The 17169-nt window shown below is 47.6% G+C and overlaps 2 protein-coding genes across 3 annotated transcripts in view; both read right to left on the bottom strand.

Annotated features, from left to right (window-relative positions):
• The window catches only part of rftn1 (raftlin, lipid raft linker 1), a 154917-nt gene that overhangs the window by 40817 nt on the left and 96931 nt on the right, over positions 1-17169 (bottom strand). The window lies entirely within an intron of this gene.
• On the bottom strand, positions 390-5438 carry LOC134292487 (uncharacterized). Its single transcript, XM_062957590.1, has 2 exons — positions 2258-5438; positions 390-2029 (listed from the first exon to the last, which is right to left on the bottom strand). Exons 1-2 carry the CDS (start codon positions 5300-5302, stop codon positions 602-604), a joined length of 4473 nt encoding a protein of 1490 aa, XP_062813660.1. The 5' UTR covers positions 5303-5438; the 3' UTR covers positions 390-601.

The following is a 17169-nucleotide window of genomic DNA, read 5'->3' as shown; positions in this document are numbered from 1 at the left end:
TATCTTTACAGCAAAGATTAGTTCTAGAAGCGACAGAATAACCCTGCTCCTCTAACTAGATTTCTTATTCCAGATCAATATAATTCAATACTTATCTAATTTGGATAGGCTTAGATTGGCCTGGTTTTGAGGATGATTTGTCCCAGTTAGCCTTGCACAGCTCCAGCACGTTGGAAGACTATAGCCAGAATGAAGCTCCAAAATGGAGACTAGACCCTGGTAAAAAGGGCGGTCCTAAGATGTTGCATTCTTTGACCAATCACTGCAAAGAAAACTGCAGCCAGCTCTTGCAGATTCCAAGCCACTTTTCCTAGGCTTTTGCAGCCAGAGGCTCAAATAAAATGTAAAGGAGGGGAAACAAACAAACGACCAATAGGTAAGGCAAACCATCGTCCTGGGGGACGGAACACTCCCCGCTTAAATTCCCAGGATGTGGGAATTTACCACTCAAAAACATACAAACACCTTTGTATACACAACAATAAAACAGTATAAAACTTACACACTTTGGACAAGCAACACGAGATTGCTGGTTGGTCTGTCTAGGACAGACATTTTGTCCTTACTATGAGTCTTTACCTGAACTTTTCTAACCTTACCGTCAGGGCAAGGAAAGGTCTTTAGTATAATGCCCATAGGCCGGGCATAGCGGGGCAAGTCTTTGTCCTTTAGCAACACAAGGTTTCCCACCTTGACATTGTCCTTTGGGGTTTGCTAGTCTTCTGGTTTGAAGCTGGCTTAAGTACTCAGCTTTCCACCTTTTCCAAAAGTGGTTGGCCAAGGACTGCACCTGTTTCCACAGGGCACAGTGAGTTCCGTCCGGAACTGGCAACATGATGTCCTTCCATCCTGGCACCTTTTGTGTCAAAATAAGTGCAGGAGTCAGTGGTTGTAAGTTCTCAGGGTCACTGGTAAGGGGAACCAGCGGCCGGTTGTTGATAATTGCGGTAACTTCCGCCATAAGTGTCACCAAAACATCATGCGTCAATGACCTATGACTCAAAAGCATGGCATTAAGGATTTTGCGACTAATACCAATCATCCTCTCCCAAACACCACCCATGTGGGAGGCGTGAGGAACATTGAAAGTCCACATAATTTGTTCAGTATTCGTAAAGTTCTGAACCTTTGGGTCTCTCCCAAACCTAGACACACAATTGAGTTCTTTGGTCGCACCTACAAAATTGGTGCCACAGTCCGACCGAATTGACTTAATTGGACCTCTGAGGGCTATGAACCTTTTTAATGCGTTTAAAAATGATGAAGTGTCCATCCCTTCTATGACTTCTATATGGACAGCTCGTATTACTAAACAAGTAAACAAAACTGCCCACCTCTTGTTATTTACAACACCACCCCTGGTTTTCCTAGTGACAACCTCCCAAGGACCAAACACATCGATTCCCACATGGGAAAAGGGTGGGTCTGTCAAAGTCCTATCCTGAGGTAGTTCTGCCATCAACTGACTTTGACAGTTTCGCCTAAGGCGCCTGCATTTAACACATTTGAAAATACAACTGTTGACCAACCTTTTGGCATTAACTACCCACAGACCTTCATTTCTAAGGGCTGCCTCAGTTAGAGTTCTACCCTGATGATGGATCCTTTCATGGTGATGCCGAACGAGCAGCAATGCAGTGTGACTATTAGGGGGTATGATGATGGGGTTTTTTATGCACGCCTTGAGTTTAGCTTTGGCTAACCTTCCTCCAACTCTCAAAATACCCTCCTTGTCTAGAAATGGGTTTAACTCATTTAGAAGACTTTGATTAGGGATGTTGAGCCCTTGCTCTAGCCTAGCTATTTCCTGCTTGAAAGCAGATCTCTGTACTGACTTGAATATGACGCTCTTAGCCTTTATCATATCCTGGACCTGTAAAGGCTCACTATCTTTGCAAGCTAAACGATGTATAAGCCTAGCAACTGCTCTAAGAAGACTGTGCCACTCCGAAAAACATTCAAAACGGTGTGGTTCCAGGCAAGATCTTTGGCCCATCTTGATTTCTGTGGTCATCTTGCAAACTTTCACCTCTGGAACGGACTCGGGCAATTCTGTATTATCGGTGGGAGAAAAGGCTGATGGAAAATTGACTTCGGTCAAGCATCTGGGGCCTGTCAGCCAACTTGAACTTAACACTCGTTGAGTTGAAGCTCCTCTGGAAGCGATGTCAGCTGGGTTGTTGCTGGTGGCGACGTGGTGCCACTGGCTAGGCGTAGAACTGGATAGAATGTTGTTGATTCTATTAGCCACATACACCTCTGCACTTCGTGAGACTTGAGCATTCATAATGTCCGAAAACCTTTGCTCATCTTTCGAGAGCGCTATGGCTTCGTCTCTCTCAGAGACTTTGAAGGTGGAGGAATACTCTGGAGTTATTCCTTGGCAGTAGACTAAGATGTGACTTAGGCAACTGCGCACAAGTGTAGGACGTCCACCTTTAAGCACCTGTGCTTGATTGGAGTCCAACGACGATGGTGGGTGCATCTTGTTTATGCACACTGGGCCTATGACTGTCCAGCCTAATGGCAATTGTTGTGCGATAGGTGCACCTGGAGGTCCTTTAACTTGGTCGTTCACACAGAACAAGCTCGGGCAGTCCGAGCCAAGCAAAAGGGCAATGTCCACATCTGGCTGAAAGGCTGGTATGGCATTCTTTAACCGTCGCAAATGTGGATGAGCCTCCACAACTTCTCTAGTTACAATTTGTTTTTTGTTCCGAGGGATGGAGGAACACTCAATCAGGTCTGGCAACTTGAACTGTCTCTTCTGGTCGCAAGAGGAGACAACAAAGCCAGATGCTATGCGACCCTGCAACTTCTTTTTTCCTGCACATGTAGTCATGGTGTAATTGACCATCTTGGTTTTAAGGTCAAACATGCGGAAGAACTCTGGAGTAGCTAGGGAGGCATCGCTCTGTGAATCTAGGGCCACATAGAGTCTCTTTTTAAGCCAAGGTCTTCTGGCTGGATATACATCTGCTAGGCAGATGGGATGGCAGACTCTGAACTGGTGCACGTCAGAGCATAGTTCAGTACAGGCGACCGATGGAGCATCCTCCTGCATCCGTGACGCGGTCTGCATGTTGGTGGCTTCAGTAGATGACCCTTCTTTGGAAGACGTGTCCCCTTTGGCGCGGGAGACAGCGTCAGAGTTGTGCATCGCGGTGCAATGCTTAAGGCTGTTACACCTTGCGCATTTGACGTCCTCTTTGCAGTTGGAAGCAAAGTGAGGAGTTGCTCCACAGCACCTAAAACATATGCCCAGCTTCTGTACAATCTGTTGTCTTTCTTTATAAGGCTTCTTGCCAAATTCCCGGCAGTTGGCCAAACTGTGAGGCTTTTGGTGAATGGGGCAGAGCACCTCCTTTACTTCTGACCTGGTTTTGTCAGTCTTGTGTTGAGTTTCGACTGCCTTTACGCTGACAGGTCTATTGGCCTCTCTAGGTGGTTTCTTGTCCACTTCAGGCGCCTTCCCTGTATGGATCCCTTGATATAAGGTGGGCAGGCCCGTCTGTGGATCATTCCTTTCCCTGGCCGCTCTGGTGATGAACTGGACCAGATGGGAAAACTGTGGGTACGCCTGAGAATGGGCCTCCTTGTAGTTAAAAACCTGTTTCCCCCAGTCTTCCTGCAGGGCAAAGGGAAGTTTGTCCAGAATCTGCCGCTGGGACAGATGCTGATCGAGGCACTGCAGTCCAGGCAACTCTGGATTCTCCTTGGCCGACTCTAACTCTGCAAGAAGATCACTGAGGTCCCACAAGAGCTTGCAGTCCTTGAGCTTTAAGGTTGGGAACCTTTGCAGCTTGTCCATTAGAGATGCTTCAATCTCCGTGCTAGCTCCATACCGCTGATGTAATCTGTCCCAGGCCTTTTCCAAGGCTTTGTCGGGATCAGCTACATGGGCTGAATATATTCTCTTAACTTGAGAAGATGATGCTGGACCCAACCAGGCGCCTAGCAGGGTCAGCTCTTCTTCAGGCAACAACTTTAAGTCTCTAATTGCCCTCTTGAAGGTAACCTTCCAGAGAAGGAACTCTTCAGGCTTGTCTGAAAACTTTTCAACTCCCTTGTCTTTGAGGTCTCTTTTGGGACTTCTAAGGATCGAGACGAGTTGGGATTCTGGCGTCGATGGGAACAAGTGTAGCGTTGGCTGCTGTGGGGAGAAATCCCACCATACTCCTTGCGTCGACCTTTGGTCTTTTGGAGGGATGACATCGTCTGTAGATGGACCGATGGTTCCCTTTGGACTTGCTTGTAGGGCCCAATTGGTGGTAGGCTTTGATGGTTTGGCTGACTGTTCAGGAATCTTAGTAGGAGGCACAGGCAACCTGAGCAAAGACGAGCTCCCCGCTATGATGCTCTGAACTTTAGGCAACCCGAAGGCAACTTTAGGGCCCTGTTCTGACCGAAGAGAGAAGTCTTCATGTTCCTCGTCAGAAAGCTGGCTGTTTAAACTATTAAGGTGCACAAGCACCTTGGAGGAAGGGTCCTGCATTGGCAACTGACTTACATTTTCTTCTGTGAGTTGCCCACTTAGGACCTTGGCCAAAGTCTCAGCTTTTACCTTTTTGGCAGTAGCATCCATCCTTATTCTAAGCATTTCTATTTCACATTGCCTTTGGGCCTGTTCTATTTGGAGTCGCTGTTCCTCCTCTTTAAGGTGGAAAGTGTGGTCAGCTGCTTTTGCATCAGCTTCCGCCTCCGCAACCTTGCTCTGTAGCTCCAGACGTGCAGCCTCCTTAATGTGCAAGGCAGCTAGGGAAGAGATGGCACTCCCAGCAGCAGAAGACTTGCTAGAGTGGCTGTGTTTAGACGATGCACGCTCCCTTAGTTTAGATACCTGGCTAGAGCGGTTGGACTTAAGACTAAGTGCCACAGCAGGTGATTTTAAAAGATTGGTCTCATGGCTGCATAAGGAAGCTAGGATTGCCCTCACCCTATTTTCTTTCTCATTAGTGTCAGCTAAAACACTCACTATTTCTAACTCTGAATCCTTGGCGTTAATGCGCTCGAGGACCTGGACTATCTTAGACACTAAACCCCTCCAAAGACCGAAGGTCTCTTCGAGGTCTGTCTGTAATATGGATGGCACCCTTGTAATACCCAAGCTCTCTATTCTGCCCATCAATGTTGTGATGCGCTCCCATGCCGAACCTAACCTCACATGGAGGAACTCCTTTTCGTCTATTAGATGGGCTAGCATTTTGGCTGAAGGGTGCTTTATCCTTTGGGGCCTTTCGTTCCTACTTTCAGCCTCAGGAGGAGATATACCATCTGCATCATCTTGAAATTGCATAGACATTATGTATTCTTAATAGCAAGTAAATTTACAACAAAGGCAAATGCAATATACCTGCAAGTAAATTTACAATAAAAGCAAATTCAATATATAATACAATTCACAGCACTTAACCATAGCAATATATATCACTAAGTAACTATACTTTACAAAGATTGTGACCTTTGGCGCCAAACTTTGGTAGGCAAGCTGCAAAATGCCAACTGACAGCAACTTGCCACTTGATACCTCCCTTGCCCGAGTGACGTAAACTGCCAAAATGGCGACTTCGCCAAATTTTCAAGCACCTTGTGCTCCGCGGCTCGAGGCCTGCCGCCGAAGGAGCACCGAGGCTGGCTTTGGAAAGGAGGAGAGAAGAGACGCCTCCTCCCCGCTGTGAAGGGAGGTCACCACCGCAGGTCAATGAGGCAGGTCACCACCGCAGGACGATGAGGCAGGTCACCACCGCAGGACGATGAGGCAGGTCACCACTGCAGGACGATGAGGCAGGTCACCACCGCCAGGCGATGAGGCAGGTCACCACCGCAGGACGATGAGGCAGGTCGAAGCCGGCCGAGTGCTCCGGCCGAACTCGCAGCAGCGTTGCCAGGCCTGTCCAGGTTCTAGCCTGGTTCTGGTGGGCTTCACGCCTCAGAGCCAGCCAAAGAACTGTCGCTGGTGCTCCGCGGCTCGAGGTCTACCGCCGAGGGAGCCCTGGACGTTGCTGGGAACTGCACAGCCTGTGCAAACCCAGAAAGCCACTGGGCCACGTGCGCACACGCGAGCCAAATAGCAAGGAAATAGAGCCCCACTATTTGACTCCTTCAGGTCTGAGAGCGGGCTCCACTGCCTCAGACGCTGGTAGAGTCTTTAGGTATGCAGACTGAGCTCAGGCGGAAAAGCCGCGGCCTAAACTAAACTTCCTAAACTATAAAAAACTATAAGCCGTGCAAGCTAGCTCAAGCGGAAAAACCGCTGATCTACCTCAAAACTGTGCCGTCCGCCGGACAATAAAAAACTATAAAACTGAAACGCGCTGTCCTTTATCCGGGCGAACTGCAAATCCCTATAAGCTGTCCTATAGATATTGAACGACTGAGTCTGGATAACTTCAAAAAAGGATGTTTATTCATACAAGGTTGTAAACCTGGCACAGATCTTAAAGTTGCAGAAAATGAAACAAATTTCTATAGGTTTTAGGTACAGAATTATCCCTGGTTCCAGAAAGCAAAGGTGATTATAAAACCACTATACCCTAATCACGCTGCCTATATTAGAAGGAGAAACTCTTTCCTTCCCTATCTTTACAGCAAAGATTAGTTCTAGAAGCGACAGAATAACCCTGCTCCTCTAACTAGATTTCTTATTCCAGATCAATATAATTCAATACTTATCTAATTTGGATAGGCTTAGATTGGCCTGGTTTTGAGGATGATTTGTCCCAGTTAGCCTTGCACAGCTCCAGCACGTTGGAAGACTATAGCCAGAATGAAGCTCCAAAATGGAGACTAGACCCTGGTAAAAAGGGCGGTCCTAAGATGTTGCATTCTTTGACCAATCACTGCAAAGAAAACTGCAGCCAGCTCTTGCAGATTCCAAGCCACTTTTCCTAGGCTTTTGCAGCCAGAGGCTCAAACAAAATGTAAAGGAGGGGAAACAAACAAACGACCAATAGGTAAGGCAAACCATCGTCCTGGGGGACGGAACAATTCTAATGAATGGTGGGAAATCACAGAGGGATTCTACATACAACATAGCAAGCCAAAGCTTGGAAAAGTTACTCTTTCCACTCGCAAACCTCTGAAGACAATAGAAAACAGTCCAGAAAAAAAGTTTTCCAAGCTCCTCAGCAGACTCATGTTTGTTCAGATCTTCAGATGGACAGGTGGGGAGCACATCCTTTACCTCTACACATTTAAGATCACATGACTAGTGCCGCAATTCAAAGTTGTATTTCTGCACTTCTGTTACACAAAGCAAGGCAGCTCTTTTCTTTACAGATTTCCCTCCCCCTGTTTTTCCACCTCTCTTGCTTTTTATCTTGTCACCACGGTGCTCCTGAACAACTGGCTCAGGTGTATCTAGTTACTTCAAATATTACTAGCCTGACTTTATTGAACAAGCTGACACAAGCTTTTCTGCCTTTTAACAGTTCCCTTTTATTTCTGATTCCTGTTTGAGAGCTGCCTTTTCTTAAAGGTGACAAACATTTCTAAAACATCTCTTTTATAAGACAAGGCAACATCAATAAACTCTCTTCAAGGAGGAGAGGGAGGATGTTGAGGGAGCTATGGGAAGTTTGAAGCTCCCAAAGGAGGCAGATGATGATTCTTTCGAAGAGAAAAAAGCTGCTTTAATTAAGGCATAGTCTATTATTAAAAATGCTAACAAACCTTCCTGACAAGCTGTTCTCAGAAGTTTTTTTTTTTTTTTTTAAACAAACCTTGGCATAATACATAAGCAAGAGGCTCTAAAATGGCATCAGGCAATTAGAAAAACCCACAAATTAAAATCTCACTGAAACCTCCCTCACTTTTTAAGATTTTAACTGCTGCAGTAGATTAGTCTACAAAAAAGAAACCCTTACCACACACGTTCTAATTTGCCCTGCAGTAGTAGCAGCAATCCTGTTAAGCCACAAAAACATGTTAATTTATTACCAGTTTACATAAAAAATCAAGCAACCCATATTCCCTTTGCATACACACATCCAAATCCATGATACAAATCACATAACTTTGTTTCCTAATGCTGTGATTAATTCATTCTTTATCATAGCTCCCAGTAGTAGTTATTTTGTAATGAATAAAAGTTTTTTTGTGTGTCAGAGAGAAACTGCAAGTCGCTTCTGGTGTGAGAGAACTGGCTGTCTGTAAGGACGTTGCCCAGGGGACACCTGGATGTCCCCACATGGAGCTGGAGCTGATACAGGGAGCTCATCCGCACTCTCCCCAGGTTGGATTCAAACCAGCAACCTTCAGGTCTGCAGCCCAAGTCATCAGTCCTGCCGGCACAAAAGTTTAGCCCACTGCGACACTGGGGACTCCATGGAAAAAAGTTGAAAAACAGAGCAATGACGTTTTTGGATCATAATAACCCCCATCTCCAGCATCCTGTTTCTCATGTCCAACAATCTGGGCAAATGGACAGTAGCCCTGTCCCCATTAAATGGCATCTAGATGTGTCTAATTATGCTTAAAGTGTGTGTTTGGACAGACTGAGCCAATGACTGAATTTTATTTCCTATATGAACCCTTTAGCACACACCCACACATACGAAGAGCATACATGAATTCAGAAGTGACTATTGTAAATGAAAAAAAATGGACTTGATGTATCAAAATGATGTAATGTATCAAAATGGGAGAACAGATTGATGGGTACTTTACATTTGGAGTAACACTCCAGATGTAGAACTCCCTCCTGGATAAGGTAAACCTGGCTCCATCCTCGTTGTATCTAGTGGGCAGTGAAGACTGTGATGTTTTGCCATGGCCGCCTACACCTGAACTTAGGGGTACCTAGTATGGCTGTTTCTGAAATTGTCCCATTTCAGAACTATTTTAAATCAGAGTTTATCTTGTTCTACATGTATATCAGGTTTTTAAATTTATTTATTATTGATTGTGCATTGCTTCAAGGGCTATAATGAGCCAAGAAGTGATTTTTTTTACGAAGTCACATCTATACACATAATAAAAGTGAAAATCTGTATGTGTGTATGTGGCAGAGGTGTCCACTTACACAGAAAGCCTCCCACCACCACAAACAGTTATAGTTCCCAGTGCTGAGAAGCCACCAAGTCACTCCTTCCGAGGACATTGCGAGTTATAGCGATCATCATGAACGTGTAGCCCCAACCCTTGCCAATGTCCTCCCCAAACACTATGGCCCACCACCCAAAGAATGCTTTCATTTGGGGACAATTTCATCCTAGATTTTAGGTTTTCCTCCACTACAGGCAGACATCCCAGGGTACCCCATTGGTGTGGAATTTGCATGACCCCACCCACTGCCTCTCCTTTTCAAATCTGTCTGCAAAACAAACAGAGCAGAACTGAGCAGCAACTAAACATACTGGAGGAGTTCGGGGGATTGACTTCACATGATGGAAGTTGTCCACCCTGTTGACTCCCACTGAGGAATTTATAGGAGTTGTAGTACATTTACTAACTATCCTTTGCAGTACATACAGGAAACAAAACAACATAAACAAAGATGCAACAAAAGCAAAACATTCCCATCACATGTACCAGCTGTGGCATGTTCCGCTTTTTCACACAAAAACTAGTCAACTACATCTGCTCCAAATGCAAACAGATGACTCTGATGGAGCAGAGGATCCAACAGCTCGAGCACTGTATTAAGACCCTTAAGGACATTCAGGCACTTGAGCTCTTCTTGGACACTGCACAACACGCTGCTGTAGATTTGCAGCCTGCATCACACCAACACCACCATGACCATGATCACGAACCTTATGAGGAGATCAACTCAAAGGTAGACAACCCTCAGGCTTGGAAGAAGGTCACCCATAGAAGGAGACACAGGACCAGGCAGCCTCTGCTGAACTCCTCTGCTCAGCTGGATTTACACAACAGATTTGATATTCTTACACCATTAACATACAATCAGGAAACACATCTTGTGGAGGACCACAGTTTCTTAGATACCACTCAGTGGGCCACCCTTGATCAATGCGCAGGGGATAGCCCTGTCGGGGACAGTGCATCACCACATTCACACTTATGTAATCATGCAAATGCTCCATCCCCAATCATAGACTAGGAGCAACAGGAACATCCTTGGGAGAGTAATGGGCTCTCGGATGTATCTCAATGGATTGTCATTGATGAATACACTGGGGATGTTGAGGAGGAGGACAACACTTTACACCTACATGATTCACTTCAACAGGAACACTCTTCAGGAGACATACACACTGTCTTGCATAAAAGGGACCCTGTCAATCCTCAAAGGAAACAGGTCTTGGTAGTAGGTGACTCCCTCCTTAGAGGAACGGAAGCCATCATTTCCAGTCCAGATGGGATGGCTCGAGAAACATGCTGCCTCCCCGGGGCAAAAATACACCATATCACTCAGAGGCTCAGCAGGCTTCTAAAGCCCCATCACCCTCCCCACCTTATGTTGATTCATATAGGTACCAATGACACCGCTAGGCATACTTTTCAAAAGATCACAAATGATTTTCGAGCTCTGGGAACAAAACTAAAACTGTATAATGTACATGTGATCTTTTCATCCCTCCTTGTGATGACCCATGGGCAATGTAGTCCCATTCCTGGCACTGTGGTGCCAGATGAAGAGGAAAACTTGGGTTTTTCGCCGTTTCAGTCAGAATTGGAACTTTCCCAGCCAGATTTGGAAACCTTGCACCTGCAAGAGATTTGTCTTCCAGAAGTCTGTCAAACAAGCCCTGAGCCTAAATCTCCTACGTTTTCTCGCCATGATTTTTGTAAACAACAGAGAGGAGTCGATCAGGCGTCTCGCAGGAGTGCTAGGATAGCTGCTAAGCATTCAGCTGATTAAGCCTGCTTCCCATGGGAAACTTTAGGGAGTCATGCATCTGGACTCAGAAAATAGCTTTCGTTTCTGGTTCTCCAGAGAACTGCTCTTGGGCGGGAAAACGGGACCCTATTTAGGTGTTTTACCCACAAAGGGATCTTGCGGAGTCAATTCGTCAGCAACCGGAGTAGCGTGTGTGGACAGCTACTCCGCTTCCAAGCCTCCGTTCCTGTCGCCAAGCCTTCGTTCCCAGCTTTGTTTACTCCACGAATCCTGCCTTGCTTTCTAAGACTCAGCCTCGTCTTGTTTCCCGGATTTTACCAAGAAATTACCACGGATCTTGTTCTTGTTCCTTGTTTCCTTGTTGCCTTGAATCAAGCCTCGTTTTCCCAAGAATCAAGTTACTTCCTAGCCTCGCTCAAGTTTCACGGACTAAAAGACCTTGTCATCTCCCCTCACTTTGCCTGGCAAAGTGAGTGTTTCGGTTATTGGATTACAACTTTGGACCTTAATATTTCATATTGGACATTGTTTCTTTGGACTAATTTTGACCTTTCCTGAAAGGTCTATTTCTGGACTATTTCATACACTTGCTTTTATTAACTTTATATATTCCTTCAATAAAGATATTAGTTAGATTCTGGCCTCTGTGTATGGTTATTGGTGCTCTGCAGCCTGGGTCGTGACAGTTTGACTCCGCCTCCCTAAGCACCAATTAACCTAGGCCAGTATGTCTACCGGAACCGTGCCGGGTGGCCAGCCACTTAGCTACACCATCGACAAGGACGAAGTGGACCGCATCCGTGACAAGCTCAATGCGCAGGATGGGGAAATAAGGGGTTTGAAGGAGCGCGCAATCCGTCTCCCGGCCATGGCGTTGCCAACCAAGTTTTCTGGAGAAGCTTCTAAGGTTCATGTTTTCCGTCGCCAATGCCAGGCTTATCTAGAGGCCCGTGCTGCCGAGTTTCCCCAAGAAGACATCAAGGTGGCGTGGATTTACAGTCTCTTGGACGGGCCAGCGGCCAACTGGGCGACGGCACTGTTCGACCAAGTCTCCCCACATCTAAGGTCAGCGCAACATTTCTTGGACCACCTTAAGGCGACCTGGGGAATCGAGGACAATTTGGAGGCAGCCGGCCACAAACTCCGGCGCCTCTCCCAAGGGGACAGACCCTTGTCCCAGTACATAGCCGAGTTCCGAGTGCTGGCCCACAACACCGGCTGGAACGATGTAGCCCTCAGAGGACAATTTCGGGAGGGTCTCAACATTGAGATGCTGGAAGAAATCTCCAAGGTGGATCCTCCCCACTCTCTTGAAGCACTCATTGATCAATGTTTACGAGCTGAAGTCATGCTTGCCAACAGAAAACAATGGGTCCGAGGCCAGAGCGGTAGAGCTGGGGTGAAACCTCCCGCTCCCACCGGCGTCCAGCCGCGTCCAGTATGGAGACCCCCGCCACCAGCCCCATACCCCAGAGGGAGCGAGGAGGTGCCGATGCAGTTGGGCAATGTGCGTCCCAGATTAGATGCCGCCGAGAAGGCCCGCCGCCAACGCCTAAATCTCTGTTGGTACTGCGGAAACGGGGGCCACTTCGCCAGAGAGTGCCCAGCCAAGGGGAAGCCCGCCGCCCGTCTGGCGGCGGCGTCCTCCACGGAGACGAAGGCGTCTGAGGCGGCTGGCACACAGCCGGCGGGGGAAGCCAGCGACCGGGCGTAGAGAGGCTCGCCAACCCGGTCAAAAAACCCACTCAAGAGCCGCCAACCGGGGTCCTATTTCTTCTAGTGGTCACCTTGTGGTCAGCAAAAAAGGGGCCCGTCATGGTCCATGCCATGATAGACTCAGGAGCCACAAACAATTTCATTGATAGAGAGTATGCCGACTCTCTGGGATTACAATATCATGACTTCAAGAACGCCCGTGTGGTGCAAGCCATCGATGGCCGCCCCCTCAAGACGGGTCCCGTAAGCCAGTGGTCGGAACCCACCAGAATGTGGATAAGGGAACATATGGAAGAGATTTCCTTCTTTGTTACCGAGGTTCCCCATTTCCCTGTGATTTTGGGAATTCCATGGCTGACACTTCACGACCCAAGCATCTCCTGGTCCAACAGAGAACTGCAGTTTGCTTCAAAATATTGTCAAAACCATTGCCTTGTAGCCAAGGTCTGCCATGCCACAGACACCGAACCCATTATCACCTTGCCCAAGAAGTACTCAGAATATTGGGATGTATTCAATGAAAAAGAAGCCGAGAGATTACCCCCACATAGACCTTATGACTGTGCCATTGACTTGGTGGAGGGGGCCCCGATCCCGCGAGGACATCTCTACTCCCTGACTGAACCGGAGCAAGAAGCTCTCAGGGAGTTCATAGAGTCAAACCTTCGCAAGGGATTCATCAGACCCTCTCAATCCCCAGCCGCTTCCCCAGTGATGTTTGTGAAAAAGAAGTCAGGGGACTTACGCTTGGTGGTGGACTATAGAGCATTGAACAATATCACTAAGCGGAACAGCTATCCCCTGCCCTTGATCTCGGACCTACTAGACCGACTTCGAGGAGCCAAGGTCTACACCAAGCTGGATCTTCGGGGGGCTTATAATCTAGTTCGCATCAGAGAAGGGGACGAGTGGAAGACCGCCTTCCAGACTAAATTCGGATTATTCGAGTCCCGAGTTATGAATTATGGTTTATGTGGAGCTCCCGCAACGTTCCAGCATTTTGTCAATGACATCTTTCAGGATTATCTAGATCGGTTCTTGATCATCTACCTGGACGATTTTTTGGTGTTTTCTAGATCACAATCAGAACATGAGAACCACGTCAGAATGGTGTTACAACGATTGCGGGATCATGGACTTTATGCCAAGCTGGAAAAATGCGCTTTTGATCTACAAGAGGTAGATTTCCTGGGGTACCGCGTCTCGCCACTAGGGCTCTCCATGGACCCGGCAAAGGTTTCAGCAGTATTGGAATGGCGGGCGCCAACCAACAAGAAAGAGGTGCAACGCTTCTTGGGGTTCGCGAACTACTACCGCAAGTTCATTCCAGACTTTGCCCGCTGGTCTGACCCAATCACCAGCTGCATCCGTGGGAAACAGCCTTTCCGCTGGACAGATCAAGCAGAGAAAGGGTTCCAGCAACTAAAGAAATTATTCACGTCCCAGCCAATCCTTCAGCATCCAGATCCTGAAACCCCTTTTGTTGTGCAGGCGGACGCCTCCGATGTGGCAATCGGGGCTGTACTCCTACAACCAGTGGGAGATCATCTTCATCCTTGTGCCTTTTATTCCCATCAATTGACCGCACCAGAGAGAAATTACACCATTTGGGAAAAGGAACTATTGGCCATAAAGGCAGCCTTTGAAACTTGGAGACATTGGCTAGAAGGGGCCAAATTTCCCATTGAAGTCCATACTGATCATCGAAATCTAGAGCATCTAAGAACTGCCCGCAAGCTAAATCAGAGGCAACAACGCTGGGCTTTATTCTTTGAACGTTTTAACTTCCAAATTCATTATGTAACCCCAGCCCAGACCAAGCAAGCAGATGCTCTGTCACGGAAACCGGAATACGCTGCAGGGCGCAAGGAGACCTTGGAGTCCCAGCTGCTACAACCCGAGAACTTTGCCACGCTCACAGTGGGAAACACCAAATCCACTCCCATTGAATCAACTCCCTCTACTCCAGGGCCCCTTTGTGCTCAGGAAATCAGGGCTAGTCAGCAAGCAGATGCCTGGGCACAGGACCAACTTCGCCAAGGACTACATTTTCCCTTTTCGCTTAAGGATGGGCTACTTTGCTATAGAAATCATGTTTACATCCCCCCAGGACCGGGCAGGGAAAAAGCACTTCGTCTGTGTCATGACTGCAAGCCAGCAGGGCATTTCGGACTATTTAAAACCATGCATTTGATCCTAAGAGATTTCTGGTGGCCCAAGATCCGCAAGGATGTGGAAAAATATGTCAACACCTGCCCAGTATGCCAGCGCTCCAAGACAAGAAGGGAAAAGCCCTCAGGGCTTTTGCATCCCCTCCCTACCCCATCCCACCCATGGGAAATAATCTCTGCGGATTTTATCACTGATCTACCACCTTCCTGTGGATTCACCACGATCCTAGTGGTGGTGGACCTTTTCACCAAGTTAGCCCATTTCATTCCCTGTGATGGCCTTCCCACGGCCAAAGAGACTGCAGATCTATTCCTCCAACATGTTTTCAGATTGCATGGGTTGCCCAAGAGTTTGGTCACAGACCGTGGGTCCCAATTCACCTCTCGTTTCTGGAAAGCACTACAAAAACTATTGGGCATAGACTCTCGTTTATCTTCGGCTCATCATCCCCAAACAGATGGGCAAACTGAGCGCACCAATGCCACTTTGGAACAATACCTTCGCTGTTATGTGAACTACCAGCAGGACAATTGGGCTTCCCTGTTATCGCTGTCAGAGTTTGCCTACAACAATGGGGTCCAGGCTTCTACTAAAGAAACCCCGTTCTTTGCAAACTACGGCTTCCATCCACGTTTCTTTCCCCCTGTCATTGAAACCTCAGAAGTTCCCGCAGCAGAGGACTGGCTGCAGGAACTCACAGCGGTGCAACAACTCTTGCTCCAGCAACTAGACCAAGCCAAGGAGGACTATAAACGTCACGCGGACAAACATCGCCAGCCGGGCCCCGAAATCAAGGTAGGAGACCGGGTTCTTCTGTCCACTCGCTTTTTGCCCTCCCATCGCCCTTGCCGGAAGTTAGATGCCCGTTTCATTGGTCCCTATCCAGTGGTGGCGCAACTTAACCCCGTGACTTTCAAACTCCAACTTCCACGCTCTATGCGCATTCATCCAGTATTTCATCGCTCCCTGCTCCTTCCGGCGGATGGTGTGCGCCCTGATGCAGACCGGCCGGCCCCCACTCCTGTTTTAGTGGATGGGGAGGAAGAATTCGAGGTTCAGGACATTTTGGATTCTCGCTTTCACCGCCGCCGCCTGCAATATCTCATTGACTGGGCGGGTTTTGGCCCCAAAGAACGCTCTTGGGTAGATGCTTCCGCAGTCCATGCCCCCGATTTAGCCCGCCGCTTCCATCAGAACTACCCTGCTAAGCCGCGGCCCCGCACCTCGGGGAGAGAGCCCATTTTTGAGAGGGGGCTTGAGGGGGGGGATAGTGTGATGACCCATGGGCAATGTAGTCCCATTCCTGGCACTGTGGTGTGATGACCCATGGGCAATGTAGTCCCATTCCTGGCACTGTGGTGCCAGATGAAGAGGAAAACTTGGGTTTTTCGCCGTTTCAGTCAGAATTGGAACTTTCCCAGCCAGATTTGGAAACCTTGCACCTGCAAGAGATTTGTCTTCCAGAAGTCTGTCAAACAAGCCCTGAGCCTAAATCTCCTACGTTTTCTCGCCATGATTTTTGTAAACAACAGAGAGGAGTCGATCAGGCGTCTCGCAGGAGTGCTAGGATAGCTGCTAAGCATTCAGCTGATTAAGCCTGCTTCCCATGGGAAACTTTAGGGAGTCATGCATCTGGACTCAGAAAATAGCTTTCGTTTCTGGTTCTCCAGAGAACTGCTCTTGGGCGGGAAAACGGGACCCTATTTAGGTGTTTTACCCACAAAGGGATCTTGCGGAGTCAATTCGTCAGCAACCGGAGTAGCGTGTGTGGACAGCTACTCCGCTTCCAAGCCTCCGTTCCTGTCGCCAAGCCTTCGTTCCCAGCTTTGTTTACTCCACGAATCCTGCCTTGCTTTCTAAGACTCAGCCTCGTCTTGTTTCCCGGATTTTACCAAGAAATTACCACGGATCTTGTTCTTGTTCCTTGTTTCCTTGTTGCCTTGAATCAAGCCTCGTTTTCCCAAGAATCAAGTTACTTCCTAGCCTCGCTCAAGTTTCACGGACTAAAAGACCTTGTCATCTCCCCTCACTTTGCCTGGCAAAGTGAGTGTTTCGGTTATTGGATTACAACTTTGGACCTTAATATTTCATATTGGACATTGTTTCTTTGGACTAATTTTGACCTTTCCTGAAAGGTCTATTTCTGGACTATTTCATACACTTGCTTTTATTAACTTTATATATTCCTTCAATAAAGATATTAGTTAGATTCTGGCCTCTGTGTATGGTTATTGGTGCTCTGCAGCCTGGGTCGTGACACTCCTCCCCGTTGTAGGACATGGCTCTACAAGGGCCGGAAAAATAGTACAGGTCAATAACTGGCTCAGAAAATGGTGTCAAGAGGAGCATTTTGGCTTCCTTGACCATGGTCTACTCTTCCAAGAGGATGGACTACTGGCAAGTGATGGGGTGCATCTCACACAAGTAGGAAAGCATCTTTTTGCACACAGACTCACAAACCTCATCAGGCGCAC

Source organism: Anolis carolinensis, chromosome 6 (genome assembly GCF_035594765.1).
Source record: "Anolis carolinensis isolate JA03-04 chromosome 6, rAnoCar3.1.pri, whole genome shotgun sequence".
In the NCBI taxonomy this organism is placed as follows: Eukaryota; Metazoa; Chordata; class Lepidosauria; order Squamata; family Dactyloidae; genus Anolis; species Anolis carolinensis.
Note: the sequence above shows the minus strand (reverse complement) of the source record. Positions and strands in the feature narration are given on the sequence as shown.

Excerpts from the sequence above, each read along its gene's own strand:
- LOC134292487 (XM_062957590.1), bottom strand. The coding sequence starts at position 5,302 with ATGTCTATGCAATTTCAAGATGATGCAGATGGTATATCTCCTCCTGAG. Across the intron at positions 2,030-2,257 it reads AAGTCTCACGAAGTGCAGAG|GTGAAAGTTTGCAAGATGAC; the intron begins GTGTATGTGGCT and ends TCCGTTCCAGAG.